The 16797-nt window shown below is 33.6% G+C and overlaps 3 protein-coding genes across 3 annotated transcripts; 2 read left to right on the plus strand and 1 right to left on the minus strand.

The window, feature by feature from the left end:
* Positions 1-1600: 1600 nt before the first annotated feature.
* Positions 1601-2096, plus strand: LOC104698828 (uncharacterized protein At1g43920, Chloroplastic-like). Its single transcript, XM_010414217.1, has 2 exons — positions 1601-1744; positions 1824-2096. The coding sequence occupies exons 1-2, from the start codon at positions 1601-1603 to the stop codon at positions 2094-2096; spliced, it is 417 nt and encodes a 138-aa protein (XP_010412519.1).
* A 4546-nt stretch (positions 2097-6642) lies between these two features.
* Positions 6643-10455, plus strand: LOC104790689 (nitrilase 3). The gene is made up of 5 exons (XM_010516469.3): positions 6643-7038; positions 7158-7337; positions 9316-9609; positions 9699-9980; positions 10078-10455. The coding sequence occupies exons 1-5, from the start codon at positions 6870-6872 to the stop codon at positions 10230-10232; spliced, it is 1080 nt and encodes a 359-aa protein (XP_010514771.1). The 5' UTR covers positions 6643-6869; the 3' UTR covers positions 10233-10455.
* A 4057-nt stretch (positions 10456-14512) lies between these two features.
* Positions 14513-15229, minus strand: LOC104698829 (COP9 signalosome complex subunit 6b-like). Its single transcript, XM_087456081.1, has 5 exons — positions 15197-15229; positions 15027-15120; positions 14871-14932; positions 14702-14780; positions 14513-14613 (listed from the first exon to the last, which is right to left on the minus strand). The coding sequence occupies exons 1-5, from the start codon at positions 15212-15214 to the stop codon at positions 14513-14515; spliced, it is 354 nt and encodes a 117-aa protein (XP_087312207.1). The 5' UTR covers positions 15215-15229.
* Positions 15230-16797: the final 1568 nt, after the last annotated feature.

Below are 16797 nucleotides of genomic sequence, written 5' to 3' on the forward strand. Positions count from 1 at the left end.
TAAAGTTTAAAATATTATAAATATTGATGTAAAATATAAATTATCTTATTTATCTACATTTGTGCTTTTTATTTCTTATGAGCTGTAAAATATATTTTGTATATGATTATATAGATGAGTTGATATTCTTTCATTAATTTTTTTATTTTTTATCTTATTTTTTTATTTTTATGAGAAAATAAAAGATTCTGTTCTTGGATTTTGATGGGTTAACAAGTGGTGTGGTAGTCTAAAAAAAGGTTTTTCAGTGGAAGAATGTGAAGAATTTGATGAGGAAGAAGAAGAAAAAGAGTATAACAAAGAACCAGACGGTAAAAGTAATGATGACAATTACCACAAAATTTGACAATGAAAATGACAAAAAAGAATATGAAAAATAAGAAAACATTGAATAAAAAACACGAAAACATAGGTGGTAACAATCAATTAAATATGAAAACGAGTTAAATTCATGATGATAAAAAAAATTTATTTTTCTGGTGGTCAAAAAAATGGTTTAGGATATGTGAGGTCATCTGTTTGATTCGCCTCGCCTGGACGTCGAGTTAAATTCATGATTTTTTTTATCAGATTTGATTTTATAACACAACTGATTTTTATATTTTAAAAAATTGTGTATCTGAAATTTATTTTTTTTCTTAATACTAATTTAATTTTTTTATAAGATACTATTTTATTACCATCATCAATCATATATAGTTTTTCTCAAAATATATCAAATACACCCACACATAGCATGGGTTCAAAACCTAGTCTTATTATATAAAGCTTGGTTTTCAAAGTTAGTAACTCACTAGATCGTGACACGTGTTAGTTTTAACTATCAGAGTTCAAAGTTAAAAATTCACTAGATCGTGACATGTGTCAGTTTTAAAGATTAAATATCCAGGTTAGCAACTCATCAGATCGTGACACGTGTCAATTTTAATGATCACAAATCACAGTTTTCAAGCTTGGTAAAATGATGCATAAGATAATTATAATCTTATTATATTAAAAAAAAAAGGAAAAATGTTTGCCAACTACTTGGAGTATACCACAACACATACGCACACATACAGACAATTTAAATGTTCTCTAAACTACTCGATCTATTGTTATTACATAAAGACATGAATAAACTAACACAAGTTATGTGTAGAGCACCATAGTACGGGGCAACGGAATCCGGTACTGGTGATTTGTTCTGTTATGACCCAATTAATAAAATTTTGACCCTGTAAAATTAGTTTTTAACCCAAATTATTTGAGGCCAAACCCAATTTTTATCCTAATCCCATAAACCATGATATTAACCACACAAAACCCACCTCATCCAAGTAAAACTCGAGAAAAAAGGAAAAAAATTCTTATCAGATATGTGTTCTTATGTCTAAACAGGGTTACGAGGAAGGACCGATTTGGTTTTGAAAAGAGGATTTGTGTCGGTCAAGGGATTTGTTGAAGGTAAATCGAACAACGAAACCAGGAAATTTTGGAGTTTGTAACAGGTTTGTCGATAGATCTATGAGTATGTGTTCACTTGGTTTGAAACGAAGATTAGGGAAATAGATGCATATAAGCTGTTTTATGAAATAGGTGACTGTGTGAATTTGCTAAGATGGATTTAAGCTCTGGTTCATCAAGCATGAGTAGATCTTCTGGATTTATGAAGAAGTGTGATTGTGGTTTGCCAGCAAAGATATTTACATCAAAGACTGAAAAGAATCCTGGTAGAAAGTTTTTCGGTTGTCAAAAGTACAAGGTATTTGTGTTCGTTTTTTGGTAGAGCTGAATTATTAATGGCAATATTGGCAAGTGTTGAGTGTTTATAATGGTTGTAGGATGGTGGAACTGAGCATTGCAAGTACTTTAAATGGTTTGATCAAGAAGAGGTGAGAGGATGGCCGCGAAACGCCTTGATTCAAGCAGCAGCTGAAAATCGTGAGAAGGAGAAATTGATAGGTCACCTCCAAATGACAATTATGGAACTGCGGAGTGATTTGAAGAAGCATGTCGAAGATGCAGAAAAAGTCATGTATAGGCAACAATTGATCATCACTGGGTTATCCGGACTGCTTGTATGTGCCATTGGAACCATTGTGTGTTTGGTTTAAAAGCAATTCTTGTATGTGTGTTTGTTGTTGTTGTCACTTATTTGTGTTTTGTTGTAAAACTAATTGTCAGTATGGATTAATTCCGGATTTCTGTTTTTTAGTGATGAGTAACCAAATGCATCAAACAAATAAATGGATCAAACAGATTAATCCTAAACGAGTTTGTCTTAATAGATGGAAATCGATAATATGTTGTGTTGTTTTGAAGTACAAAACCCCAAAAAACCGAAACGAGTTATTCTTCACTAACCCATCCAAAAAGAGACAAAAAACAAAGTGACAAAGCCTCGCATACCCATCCAAAAAGGGCTAAATCATTGTTTTCATTACCACAACACATCAATGCTGAGTAGTGTCTCCAAAGAGTAACCATGATGTCCTTTGGCTTCCTTATGGTGCAGTTGATGAAACATTTTGGACTTCAACTTCCTCTTGATCACCTAGTGCAGCTTCTTCATGAGCTATCATTGCTGCTTCCATTTCTGCTTCATCTTGAACCTCCAATTGAGCTGCATTTTGAGCATCAAGGGCAAGTTTCCTTCTCTTTGTCCTGCTTTCCTAATACTACAAAGTAAGGGTGATATAAAGTTAGCATAAGCAAATAGATGATGACATATTTTTCACCAAACAAAATAATTATGACTAGCTTTGTTTTTCTTGGTAAAATTTTCTTCTTCGTTTTTTATTGGTAAAAATAGTCTCGAAGGCAATTTTAATGATCAGAAAGCACAGTTTCCAAGCTTGGTTCTTCTTCTTTTTTATTAACCTTTTGTTTGACACATCATTGTTCTTAAACAAGTCTCGAAGGAAATTTCTTTGTTGTATAATCGGAGCAACTATATAAAAAGATTCCTAGAGATTACCATGGGTTTTTATCGTCATTTCTTTGAATTTTGTTTCGTTTATCAATTTCATAATACATACTATGCAATCTTTGACTTTAAAGTGTTAACAAAGTTTCTTGAACATAATAACTAAGGTTTTTGGGATTAACAAATTTCTCACGGTTATATTATTATTTCTATTAATTTGCAGGACAAGTAGCATAAAAGAAAGATGAATACACAAATTCAAGATAACAACAGAGATTATATAACACTAGATCAACTAAACAGGAAGCGTTATTATCGTCGAACACGTACGTCTTACAAGAAAGTGGGAAGCAAGAAATATTTTTAAAAAACAACGAGCTCATTGGAAGAAATTTTCTCATAAAATAGAAAAGAGGTTAAGGAAAATATACAGAAAATTATTAATTCAAAGAAATGTAAGTGTATTCAACTTGACATTTTAAGTGATTTGGGTAAAGCTTACAAATCCTATGCTATTCAATCATGGATTTAAGAAAGTCTGTTAAAATCCAATGTTATTGAACTAATTTTTTAAAATCTACTTTAAAATCTACTGTTATTCAAAACTGTTTGTGGATTTGGATTTTTTAATAAATTATAGGGATTATGGAGGATTTGGGAGGATTTGTTTAGTAAAAATACAGAAATCCAAATCTCATAGTTCTAGATGGGATTTGAAAGAATTTCAACATAAATCATATCAACTTCCCTAAAATCAATCAAAATTCTAAATTTCATAAATCTCACAAAATCCTCCAAAATCATAGTTTGAATACACCCCCGCCCTAAATACTCACTTTTATATAAACATGGATCGCCTGATAATATTCATCTAACAAAATAATTTATTCAAAAATATTGCTTTCAACTTTGTTCTCTTGGTCAAAAAATTTAATGGGAAAACAAATTTTCCTAATTTTTAAACCAAAATATACTCTTACTTTCTACTTTTTCTGTTTGGAATAGGTAAGATTAATATGTTGACCCAAAAAATGGAAGATTAATATATGCATTTTATTTTTCTAATACTGTATTTTACATTTTATTGTAGTAGTTTTAGATTTTTTTATTTAATTTATATTTTCATCTTTGAATTATTTGAGATTCATATATTATCGTGGTTATAATTTTTTATTATTTCATTAATTATGTCAAATTAATTTTTTCTAATTTCTCAACCTTAATAGATTGGTCATAGACCTTTTTTTTTGGGTCAAACATAATTGTTACCATTCGTTCAATATCAAAAGGAGATAAAGAAGAGAACGTTGTCAATATAATGGTTGGATAAATTAGGCTAATCAATATAATGGTTGGATAAATTAGGCTAATCAAATACAAGCCTACAACAAACATATATTGATTGGGAAAACATAAGTCGTTGTTGATAGATCCATAGTTGCTTGGAGAGAGAGGCTACATCATGGTGTATCAAATAAACTTTAATGAATACATTGGAAAATTTAACATTAGTTCCAATCAAAATATTTTGTGACGTTGGAAAAGGTTTTTTAGTTTCATTGGTTGCAGGAGCAAGCCACTTTGAGATAGCTAAAAAACGTGAACATGTTCTCTCCACACATGAGGGCAGAGCCGAGGTTCTCTCTATGGTGGAGCAGATTGGACGCAAGGTTATCTCTCTAAGTGAGGAAGGTGTGGGAGGTTGGTCGCAATGTTATCTTCCCAAGGAGGAAGGCGAGCGAAGGTTCTCTCAATGGTGGAGGAGGTTGGACGAAAGGTTCTCTCCATAAGGAAGGAGGACAGAACCGAGGTTCTCTCCATGGTTAGTCATACACTATTGTGAGGTAATTTATTTTTTATTCAAAATATTTTTTGAGCAAACAATTTTAGTGGTGAAGGAAACTATGCAAAAGTAAAAGTAAAGAGACATATAATAGTTGGCTTAATTTGTTTATATATATATTTTCTAGGTGGTGGTAAATAATGTAACTGTAACCTACAATATTGTAAATGTCAATGTATTTAGCTTGTATTGTGTCTAGATTCTTTGCAAGCTAGTATATTATGGTGTTTCAGATTCATTTTTCTCTTTTTTTTTAACTTTCAAGGCATCTAGATGGTTTGACAGTGTGTTAATATTTTTCCTGTTTCAAATCAAGTAAACTAGTACAGTAGTACATATTATAGTGTTTCATATCTAAAGACTGCCTCGAACAAAAAACCTTTTTGTTCCTATTATTTTGTTAATCTTTTTACGGCTCCCTATAAATTCGGCATCAGAGCTTCCAATTTGTTGCGACTTGTGAGAAATTTAGAGAAAAAAAAAAAACAGAATTATTTGTAGTCCTTTCGTATTATTTGAACATGTGTTAATTAAAGGGAAAGAAACTACAAAACTCCTTGACTTTCACAAATTCAATTTTAATTTTTTTTTTTTGACAACATGGAGCAAGATTAGCTCAAATGAGCCAGTTAGTAGAGAAAACATTTACAAAGGTAATTTGATATGACTCGATTCTAGCAGGTTGTGCCAGTTTGTCAGTATTACCATTCTGCGTTCGGGAGACTTGGACTAGTGTAAAGGAGAGAAATTCCTCCTTATCCGCCTCGATCTCATCCAAATATGTCTTGAAGGCAGGCCACTCGGAAGACGAAGACACCATCTTCACCAAATCAGAACAGTCTGTGAGAAAAACAACATTCTCAATATGCACCAATCATACAACGCATTGCCCAGATTAGAGCTTCCACTTCTGCATGGAGGGGTGACAAGCTACGGCGAAGATTAGATGCACCCATAATGGGAGATTCCCCTCGGGAGAAATGCAATACCATCCTCGGCATGTGTACTGGTCAGTCACCTTCCAAGATCCGTCCACAAAGCATCGGTAGTTGTTCCCATGTCTGTTGGTTGTAGCCATATCCGTCAGCCTAGGGATAGTAGTGGGGTGGGACCCATCCGGGGGTAATCCTAATGTGTCCGCTTGCGACGAAAACCAAAGTTTAGCTTCTTCCTCCGCGAGCTATAGAATTGCTAGTGGATTGGAATCTACGTTACTAAATTTTTTATCATTTCTAGCCTTCCAGATATACCATAGAATCCATATAATGAAATCCACTGCCGGATTCTGCTCGAATCTCCAAAATAAATAATCCATAGTTGTATAGACAGATTCGGAAGGAAAACAACCCGAGATGACAATTAAATCATCTGAGGAGTATACATCAATATATCATTTACTTAGTGGTCCCATACAACTTAGAAAACTTATTAGATAGCTACTTCAATATATAAAATGATAGCTAGGGTGACGAGGAAATTAAAGGAAGATAACAAAATATTACTTACTATTATGATGAAGCTTATTAAAAAGTATGGCAACACGTTAAGAGAAGGAAAAAAAATATATAGGATGGTGAGTAATATGACTCAATAAAAAGAAGAAATTCATAAGTTTTTCAGAATAAAACAAGAGAGAATTACGCTTTAAAAGAAAAACGAACAACATAATTTTAAAATAAAATTTCTATGTATTTTTATTAGTTAATTAGTGATAATAATTAAGTTATATGCTTTAAAAATTGAATACTCTCTTTTGGTTTAAAACTGTAAAAAAAAAAAAAAAAAAAAAAAAAAATCACTATTGCCCAATAATATATCTATAATCATATTTTAGTTAAAAACAAAGGGAGGATATATAGTTTTATAACATATCAAGTGGAGGATCTCATTTACGTCTCTTCTTCTTACATATTAACAACCATTGGTAAGGAAAAGAACACGTAAAGAGTGGCCTTAAATTTCCACCACGCAGTCAAAGTTCGAACGTCTTTACCATCATATCAAGTAGGAATTTAAAATTGACAAAAAAAAAAAAAAAGAAACCAAAAGGTCTATATATTTTGTCTCACAAGTCTCTCTCAATGTCATCAAATCGTAAACACCAATAGAAAAGTTAATATGTCTAGCACAAAAGAAATAGTCAACAACCCAACTTCGGTTGATGGCGTTGTCCCATCCTCCACGGTCAAAAACACAACTCCCGTTGACGGCGTTGCCCCATTCTCCACCGTCCGAGCTACCATCGTCCAATCCTCAACCGTCTACAACGATACCCCCGCCACTCTAGGTAACTAACCATTAATTGGTTCTTCCCTTATTTTTTTTGGTGTGGGTTCGGGTATATCCAGACGAACCCAACTAAATTAAATATAGGGACATAAAACGTTATATACTTGAAATCTGTAGACAAGGCGGAGAAGTATATTTCCGAGGCCGCGAGCAAGGGAGCCAAGCTGGTTTTATTCCCGGAAGCTTTTATCGGAGGCTATCCTCGAGGGTTTAGGTTTGGTTTAGCGGTTGGAGTGCACAACGTAGATGGCCGTGATGAGTTCCGCAAATACCATGCTTCTGCTATTCAAGTTCCTGGTATGACTTCTATCTTATGAATTCTTCGTTGACTATTCTTTGTTTCATTTTCTTATCTTGTCTTTATCTCTAAATATGAAATTTTTTATACATTTTTTTTATTTCACCAATCAATAACTCCCAACAAAAAGTGCTCAATTATTTTGTGCTTATCCGAGTGCTTATCCGAGTACCAAGAACACCAAATAAATACAACCTACCATGTCGACAAATAAATACAACACACCACCAAAGGATCAAATCTTTTCGGGTCAAAAAATTCGAATATACAAATAAATAAATTATTTCAGGATCCTTGAATATCGGATCCATATGGTTTCAGTGTATAAAGTACTCTTCAATATCTCTCTTACTCCCTCTCTTTTATATTACTTGTAATTCTAGACAATTTCACATTAAAATAATTAAATTTTCTATTTTACCTCTCATCAATTCACTATTTTATTTGATATACGTAATTAATAAGCTAAAAGTTAGGGGTAAAACTAAAAATTTAATCCATAAAATTGCATCAAGACAAAACGACAAGTAATAGAAAACAAAAAATTAACTCTAGAATGACAAGTAAAAATAAACGGAGGGAGTACTTGTTAATATATTTTTCTTTTTGGCAACATATGATAGATACTCTGTTATAATTATATAATTAATTTTTGTGTTTGTCAACAAATTTTTAAGAGTTTTTTTAACAATTCTACCACATTCTATAACTAAACTCATTAGTTCTACCACATTTGCTAACTCTTTTTATTGAATACCATAACCAGAACAGAAAAATACTAAAATAGCCCTCATCATTTTCTTCTTTTTATCAAAACAAAAATAAAGTTTTCTTTTTTGTTTTGTTGCCTTGTCTTTTTAGCTTTCTCATCTCTTTATTCTTCCATAAATTATTTCTCCATCTCAAGCGAAGGCTTATTTCATTCTGTTTTTTTTTCTCATCTCTTTCTTCTTCTATTAATTATTTTCACATCTCTCCAAATTCACAAATCATAACACAAAAACTTATTTTTGTGTCTAATGTTTTTCCAACTTTTCTTTCTAAATATCTCTCTTTTTTCTCTTCGTCGATTCTTTCAGAAGCTTACTTGTGTTTTTTTCCCAAAGCATTCACCACCGCTGGAGCTATTAATTTGGTAAACAAATTAAATACACGAGGTTTTCCACTGTTAATCTTGTGATAGACAAGTTAATTTACAAAGATAATAATTTATTTACTCGATACACCAGTTTTACACTTTTCCAAAATCATCACGTGTCCACTATTAATCATGTCATGTACTACATGTTTCACCCAACAAAACTTGTAGACAACATAATTGACAAATAGACAAGTACTTTAAGCTAATGGACAAGTTTGTACTTCTCAACTGGTTTATGTTCTATTTTGTCTACAGACTTAAGCTACTCCACCCACCAGATCTCTAAACCAAAAAAACATATAGATTTATTTGTAAACTTTACGTAGCCTTCAGATAAATTTTATTTAATCTACACCACTATGGGTCCCATTTGTCAGTCTAGTAGAAACAATTAATGCACGTGTATGTTGTTAAAAGATCAAATATATATATATATATATATATATATATTAACATAATTGATCGGCAATAGCTCACAATTTCAAGGATATTATTGTTCTTTTAAGTAATATTTGTGGTACGAGAGAAAATGAGTTTTAAGATTTGGTAGAATTGAAAAGTTTGTTAGCAAACGTGTTACTCTCCCCAACATTCCCAATTTTTAATATGATATATATTTTTAGGTTACGTTGTTACAAAATTGTATGGTTTTAATGTTTTTTTTTTTTTGGCAAAATTATATATGTTGTTTTCGAGTTCTCTGTTTTTGTCACTCTTAGAGTGGAAATTAATTGGAACTGGCGCATTATTGAGTGTTATAGCTCTAGTTTTATTGCACTCTCACAAATGACTATTTCTTGAGTTAACATTCTTTTTGGTTCTTGTGATGAATCTAGGCCCTGAAGTAGAAATATTGGCTAAGTTGGCCGGGAAACACAATATGCACTTGGTAATGGGGGCAATAGAGAAGGATGGGTATACACTCTATTGCACTGCCCTTTTCTTTAGTCCTGAAGGTCGCTTCATGGGTAAGCACCGTAAAGTCATGCCCACATCTTTGGAACGTTGCATATGGGGTCAAGGGGACGGATCAACCATCCCCGTTTACGACACTCCAATTGGCAAACTCGGTGCTGCTATTTGCTGGGAAAATAGGATGCCCCTCTACAGAACTGCATTGTATGCCAAAGGTCAGCTTTTACTATAATGTGACACATTTTGAGTCCCACCTAGCTTTTAATGTAACATTCCTAACAATTTTAGATGTTTGACGTCGCAGGGATTGAGATTTATTGTGCACCAACTGCTGATTATTCGTTGGAATGGCAAGCGTCGATGATTCACATTGCCGTCGAAGGTGGATGTTTCGTGTTGTCAGCGCACCAGTTCTGCAAGCGCGGAGATTTCCCTGAGCATCCTGATTACTTGTTTAATGACGTAGTAGACGAGAAACATCCTGATCCTACTGTCTCCGGAGGCGGAAGTGTCATTATTTCACCATTGGGACAGGTTCTCGCTGGACCAAACTATGAATCAGAGGGTCTCCTCACAGCAGATCTTGGTATATACACTTATCGTTGATATTCATCTTTTAAGCTATATCTCGAAACTAATATAAACTTTTTGAGCTAATCGTATTGATGACGTTCCTCATCCAGATCTTGGAGATATAGCAAGAGCCAAATTATACTTCGATGTGGTCGGACATTATGCAAAGCCGGATGTGTTTAACTTGACCGTCAATGAGCACCCAAAGAAACCGGTTACATTCATGACGAAGGCGGAGAAAGCAGAAGATGACTCGAACAAGTAGTCGAGATTTATAATTCGTCTACTAGAGTTAATAATGTCAGTTATATGATGGAGTCATGCTTTCGAAATGGTCTGTTGATTTTTAAATTTTATGTTAAAAGTTTGTTTATCTTTCTCTCTTTTTTTTTTTTTTTTTTTATGTGTGAAGTTTGTTTATCTTTCTCTTCAACAATGTACCAGAACTTATTGAAAATGCTATAAAGATCTATGTTGTTTAATAAAAACAATAAGGCTTTGATTTCAGTTATGGTCTTTATTTTTCCTCTGTATGTCAAATACTGATCTTTTCATGTTTTGTTAACTTGCTAACGTATATAGTGACAAAGAAACATGGAAGCTGAAAGATATAAAGTCTCAAGACTAAATACCATTCAATTTGGCCGTCAAGTCTAAATTGGAGTTTGAAAAGTACTCGAAGTGTCGTTAGCTCAATCAGATAGTATAATGATGGCTAACCAAAACAAAATTAAGTCTAAATCATTCGAATTGGCCGTATGAGTCCTAAATGTGAGTTTGAAAATTCACTACAAAATTACTTAAATTGTCGATATATACCAGAATCAGATAGGACAATGATGGCTAACCAAAACCAGGAAATATTCAAATTAACATATAGGACCAGAATTATTGAGTTAGACAAGACATGCAAGTATCCTTCTCTTTACATTATTACTACTAGGTGCCACATCTTGCTTGTATAATTCACATTGCGTAGACCATTTCAACAATATGAGTCTGTCCATGGTTTGATTTTAATCCAAAATCATTGACATTGGTGTGATTGATATATATACAATTCCTTACATAATAGTGGTAGATTAGGTACAAAGTTCTTGTTTATCTGAAATATCTATGACTTCAAACCATTTCAAAATTAAAGAGTTTCGAATTTGAAATCATTTAGCTATGAGTTGAATAATTCCTATGTCCTTCATATAAAATTAAAGATTTTCGAATTTAAAATCATTTAGCTATGAGTTGAATAATTCGTATGTCCTTTATATAAAATATATACTATATGATAAAGCCCTACTTTTAATGTAAGCCTAAAATTTTTCATTTTGGGCCGGAATTGATCTTTATCGTCCTCATGACAATCGAATTATATTGTCCAAACTCCAAAAAGTCTATGCTTCACAATGTGCTTGAGGGTGATGGTTTGTGTTGATGGCTTGCCAGTTCTACCAACGTACATGAAAAATTCAGTTACATTCGTGTCAAAGATTGAAAAAGCGGAGTATAACTCAAAAATATAATCCATATATCTAATTCGTCAACTTATCCTCTCCATTACCGTATGGAGTTTTAAGTACATATTAAAGTTTGTTTATCGTTTTGTTCAATATTGTAAGAGAATCAATTGTATAGGGTATGAGCTATGGTGTGTGATACCATATGCAATAATATATATTGTGCCATCTAATTGCAAGTTGAAGTCAGTTTTTCTATTTTCTACGAAATTTTAGTGTTAGATTAGTATATATAGCCACTACAAAAAAATTAAAAATGGAAATTATCCACTGCCAAATTGGTATAACTAGAGTTCGGCAGAAAAACCGTATCCGAATATCAAATCCGAAACCCTACCTAAAAAAATCGGTTTGGGTTGGGTCCGGATATATCTAAATAACTCGATTGGGTTCTATATTGTTAAATTTGTGGGTTCGGGTTCGGGTTCGGGTTCAGGTAATACCTGTTACCCAAACGGGTACTCATAAAACCCAAAAATATAGAAATACTATCAATTGGCCGCGCTACGCGCAGGAGTTAGATTAGGGTGTATTTTTGGTTATTTTGGTATTTTTTTTTGGTTATGTACATTTTTCTTTGCGTCTGGTTTTATTGTTCATTTGTTTTCATTTGTTGTTTTGTTGGTTAATAATGTTTCCTCTAGGATTTTGCAGCAAGTATAATGTAGTGAACTGTTTATATTTCAGAAATTTGAGTATTTTTGGGGGTTTTTAAAAAAAATAAAATTTATAATGAGAAGTTAAGATTGTATAGTAAAAGTTGTTGTCTGGCAGTAGTCGTCAGTTATGCTTTATTCAAATTATTTGTCATGTTGTAGTTGGACTGTTATTTACCTTTTTTATATGTGGTAGTAGTTCATCCTTTTAATTATTTTCATATGTATTTAGTAAACTGTGGGAATAGTTTTTTTGTCAATGCTTTTGTGTTTGTAGTGAATAGGTAGTGGATTTTTTTTGAAAAAGAAAATAATATCAGTTACTTATATTTCTTTTTTTATTTCTTTTATTTTGTGTTTCAGCCGTTGGGCTCAATTTCTCTGTAAACCTTAAAATGTGTTCGTATTGGGTCATTAGTGGGATGTTATTGAGTTGGGAATGGATTAGTTCTCTTTGAAAATAGGATGTCCTCTTGAACAGATAGCAGATAAGAAATTTTTGCGATCTACAGGACAGTATGAGTCTTGAAACTATTTCTTTGATGCTTGTAATCCTTTTTCATTCATCCCTTTCATTAATGCATAATTCTTCATCTTTTTTTTGGCGTATTTGGGTGATTTATTCCTCGCTTTGCATCCGTAGGGGGTAATTGGTTCTACCTTGTTGATTTGTTCAACGTAAGTGTTAATTGGTGTGCAAATTTGTTTATTTAAAAAAATGTTGTGTTCCTTTGATTTCCTAATTAATTAATCCATTGTTTTTGTGATCTTAGTTTTAAGTTTAGTTTCGTTTGGCCGCTAAATGAGTGTTTAGATTGGATGTGAATTGTGTTCTGTTAAATTAAATTTTTGTGTTTATGGTGCTCTTATTTTATACATTCTGGGGTGATTATTTTTTGGCATGTTTAGATTTTCATAAAATTTAGTTCTACAGTGAAATGTGGAACTCGAATTTCTGCATCTTTTCGGTTTACTAACGGTGTGTGCATCTCTTACCGTCTTTCTGTTTGGTGATGGTTTTGTCAACGACTGCCAAATAATGTTAATTGAGTTTTAGTTGTGTTTCCTTGATCCTCTGTAAGTGTTGCTTGTCTTTTCCTGGTTTGATTTGTTTTCCTTTTGGTTTTTTATAGCCCAGTTTTTCTAGGCCGAGTTTTTCTATGATGTAGTTGTCCCTGAAGGTAAAGACCTCTTTGCATATATTTATCTCATGGTGGTCGTAATACTTCGAGACCTCTTTTTTGATAGGGTTTGTGGGAAGTTTCTTCAATATATGTTGATCTTGTATGTTCAGATATGTTGTGATGGTAAGCGGCGGATTTTTTTTTTTTTCCATCTTTTGTTTTCTTGCCATACTTTCAGTTTTGTTCTTTAGTTCTCTTGTTTTAATTCTTTTGGAGGAGTTGGTAATGTTTATGAAGGAGAAAAACAAATACTTTTATTTCGAATTTTGGAAATTATTTAAGGATGATAACATTGGTAAACCCTATTGTTGTTTCTTAAGCTAAAGAAAAAGACAAACTTGATCATTTGTTTGTAGTAGTACTAGTGTGCGCATCTATTTTCCATGTCATTGATGGTGCAGATGATAGTTGGTTGGACTTCTCCCGATGTAGTGTAGTAGCATTGTATTTTTTGTACATTGACTCTATGTAACGACTTCTTGATATCTTTCCAGCATTGATCGCCCTTTGCTTGTTTTGTTTCCAGCCTAGCTTGTCCAGCCAAAATTTTCCTTCCGCTATGTCACCCCTGCAAAACTTCACATTTCCGTAAAGGTAAATATTGTTGTCGTAACTACCTTCTGCTGCCTTTTTCAAGTGTTTCAACCCTGTTTCTGTGTTGTTCTTGTGAAAATACTCCTGGATCCCTTTGATGTAGAGGGCCTGCACATTTTCACTTGCAATGCATTTTTCCATGAGGTCTTGGTATTTCGTTAGTGCTGCTAGTGGATTCATGGCTAGCGGCCTTAGGTTGATATTCTTGTAAACTCGGTGATCGTGGGCTGCCTTGGCTATATGTGGTGATGCTTGCATAACATGTCAGATGGTTTTGCGTGAAATCCGAGCAACTCGAGAGATTATATCCCCGAGCATGTCGTTTGGTAGTTCTTCAAAAGAGTAGGGTGTGTTTCGCAACAATTTTTGCAAGTTGTGTGTGATTTTATGTTTAGACTTTTTCCTAGAAGCATAATCACGCAAGTCATTAGTACCATATTACTCGTACTCAATATCAACTTCTAACCGCCTTTTTATTCTTTCTTCGCCGTAGGGAAAACAAATATAGATATGTTCCAGGCAAGATCAAGGTACATGTTACAAAAACTTGATGAATAAATAATAGAGTGACCGAGAGTTGGGACTTGAGAAAGAATATCAAATACCTTTCTGCATAGCGACAAGATACTGATAGAGCACTCTGATTCTGCTATTAAGCATCTTGATAGCACTATGGATTCCAGTAAGATGAGCATCCACTGCAATACATCGAGGAATCAACCTAAAACTCCATGCAATAAAAAGACAATATAACGATAAATATGCAGGGTTACAATAATTGCTTACATTGAGTTGCTGTTGAGCCTCCATCAGATGGCTTAAGATGAGCAACATGATCAACCGATATCCTTTCAGCTTCAACTATCTGCACGAATTTACAACCACTGCTATATTATCATATGTCCACTCTCGTATCACATAGATAAAATACAAATCAAGTGGCTTAAACTCATACCTCAATCGTATAGCTTGTATGAACGAAAATAGACTGAGGAATCCCATCAATGACATGGAACTCTAGTTTTGGAGACAATCAAAGATTATCATAGTCAATAAGATGATAATCTCTAAATTAAATAAGACAATCAATGATGGATAGAAACCAATTTACCGCTTTCATAGCTAGTCACTGGAAGATCCTTCTGTGAGTGATTGATAGCCGGATTTAGAAGAACATAAACAGAGGATTCATTAATGTCCATCAGCTGTAGATGAAACACTTCACAATCAGTACAACAATAGAGAACCATCTTAGATTGAAACAATGAAACTGCAACTCACAGCTTTGTGGATAAGCATATCAGATTCTGTAGCGTCGCTTCTCGTAGAGTACCATCCCAATATGTAGAACTTAAGGAACACCTTCTTATCTAAAATCTCCAAAAACGTACAAATTATAACCAAAGCGAGAACGATATAAAGAAAGAGAGAGAGCGAGATTGTATGTAAAAAACTTACAGAGTTCTTACTTCTTCTCAAGGAAGGATCTATCGAGAGTATCAGCAGTAGGATCAAACAAAAGCTCAAGACTGTTGAAAATCTCAACCTTACGGCTGATCTGGAGACCGATCACGCATCCATAACCCTAGGGTTTTGCAGTAACATCGCGTCGGCGTTGGTGGAGCCATTTACCGGTTGCGCAAGAAGCGGCGGGAGGGTTAAGCTAAGTCTTAACCCTAGTGAAGTGATCGGATATGTTGAGCATCACCAGAGGATGCAGCTTGAATGTGAGACCGCTCGACGAAGAAGGCACTCGACGAACGTGGCACCATGAGTTGGCCTCCTTTTTTACGTTACGGGCAGGCCAGTGACGAGGCATTCTTTCGACGATATGTTGGTGAAGACGGCCAGCTTTGAGATTTGCGAATGAAACGACAATGGAATTCATGTTAGTCAGGAGAAATTTTAGAGATAAAGAAAATTATAAGAAGCATGAAATTGGTGAAGATGACATTATATAGGACTTAAACTTACGCCAATTCAAGAAAGAGTAGTGGGTCTTGAATTGAAATACAGGCCATTGAACGGCTTGAATTACCGTTATACAAGAAGACGTTACTATGGAGATGGAAGATAGGGAAGACAATGAGAGGTTGTGGAGGACTCGCGAACATTAATTTCAAATCTATCCATTAGGTGAACCAGGATGAAAGAATGAAGACGGGGAGGGATGCTTCAGGTCGCACAACGGAGAACGGCGGAATGGAGTCTCGTGGAGAGGGGTTTTATTTCGCCGGCAAATAAAACATGTATTACTAAAAGATTGGGCTTTTAAAGAGATATGGGCCAAACAAATAGGAACTGCTTAATAGGTAATGTTGAAAATTTGGCTTAATTAAATAGAGGGTGTGGCTGACGTGGCAGCACCAGGAGTGAAGAAAAGGAACTTTATATATATATATATATATAGATATCTACAATATTAATAATATTTAGCATTGATATAATTCTGTTATCCAAAATTATAATTATAACTTTGAATATATCCATTAGTTTTATACCTAAATACCTAAAATAATTAAAATATCTAAAAATTATTTGTTACATATGTCACAATTTAGCTATAATTATTTAAACTTAACTAATTTTTAAGGATTTTTTGGGTACCCGGTAGTTCGCGTAGTAATCGGATTCTAAAATTTGTAACCCGAACCAATCCGAACCCGATAGTACCCAAACCAAAATTCTAAAATTATCCAATGGATTCTATTTTCCTAAACCCGTTTACCCGAACCCAAACGGGTAATATCCGAACCTGAACGGTTTAAAATCTTTTGTTGATCCCATAATTTTATATGGTTGAACGAATCAATATAAGCACTTCTGAAAAAAAAAAAAAAAAAAAAATTGGTCGGACATTTCCAATCGAAATGATACCATCT

This window comes from Camelina sativa, chromosome 6 (assembly GCF_030686135.1).
Source record: "Camelina sativa cultivar CO46 ecotype springtype chromosome 6, ASM3068613v1".
Lineage (NCBI taxonomy): Eukaryota > Viridiplantae > Streptophyta > Magnoliopsida > Brassicales > Brassicaceae > Camelina > Camelina sativa.

Excerpts from the sequence above, each read along its gene's own strand:
- LOC104698828 (XM_010414217.1), top strand. The coding sequence starts at position 1,601 with ATGGATTTAAGCTCTGGTTCATCAAGCATGAGTAGATCTTCTGGATTT. Across the intron at positions 1,745-1,823 it reads TCGGTTGTCAAAAGTACAAG|GATGGTGGAACTGAGCATTG; the intron begins GTATTTGTGTTC and ends TAATGGTTGTAG.
- LOC104790689 (XM_010516469.3), top strand. The coding sequence starts at position 6,870 with ATGTCTAGCACAAAAGAAATAGTCAACAACCCAACTTCGGTTGATGGC. Across the intron at positions 7,039-7,157 it reads CGATACCCCCGCCACTCTAG|ACAAGGCGGAGAAGTATATT; the intron begins GTAACTAACCAT and ends TGAAATCTGTAG. Across the intron at positions 7,338-9,315 it reads TTCTGCTATTCAAGTTCCTG|GCCCTGAAGTAGAAATATTG; the intron begins GTATGACTTCTA and ends TGATGAATCTAG.
- LOC104698829 (XM_087456081.1), bottom strand. Across the intron at positions 14,933-15,026 it reads AGTGACTAGCTATGAAAGCG|AGTTCCATGTCATTGATGGG; the intron begins GTAAATTGGTTT and ends CTCCAAAACTAG. Across the intron at positions 14,781-14,870 it reads ATACAAGCTATACGATTGAG|ATAGTTGAAGCTGAAAGGAT; the intron begins GTATGAGTTTAA and ends AAATTCGTGCAG.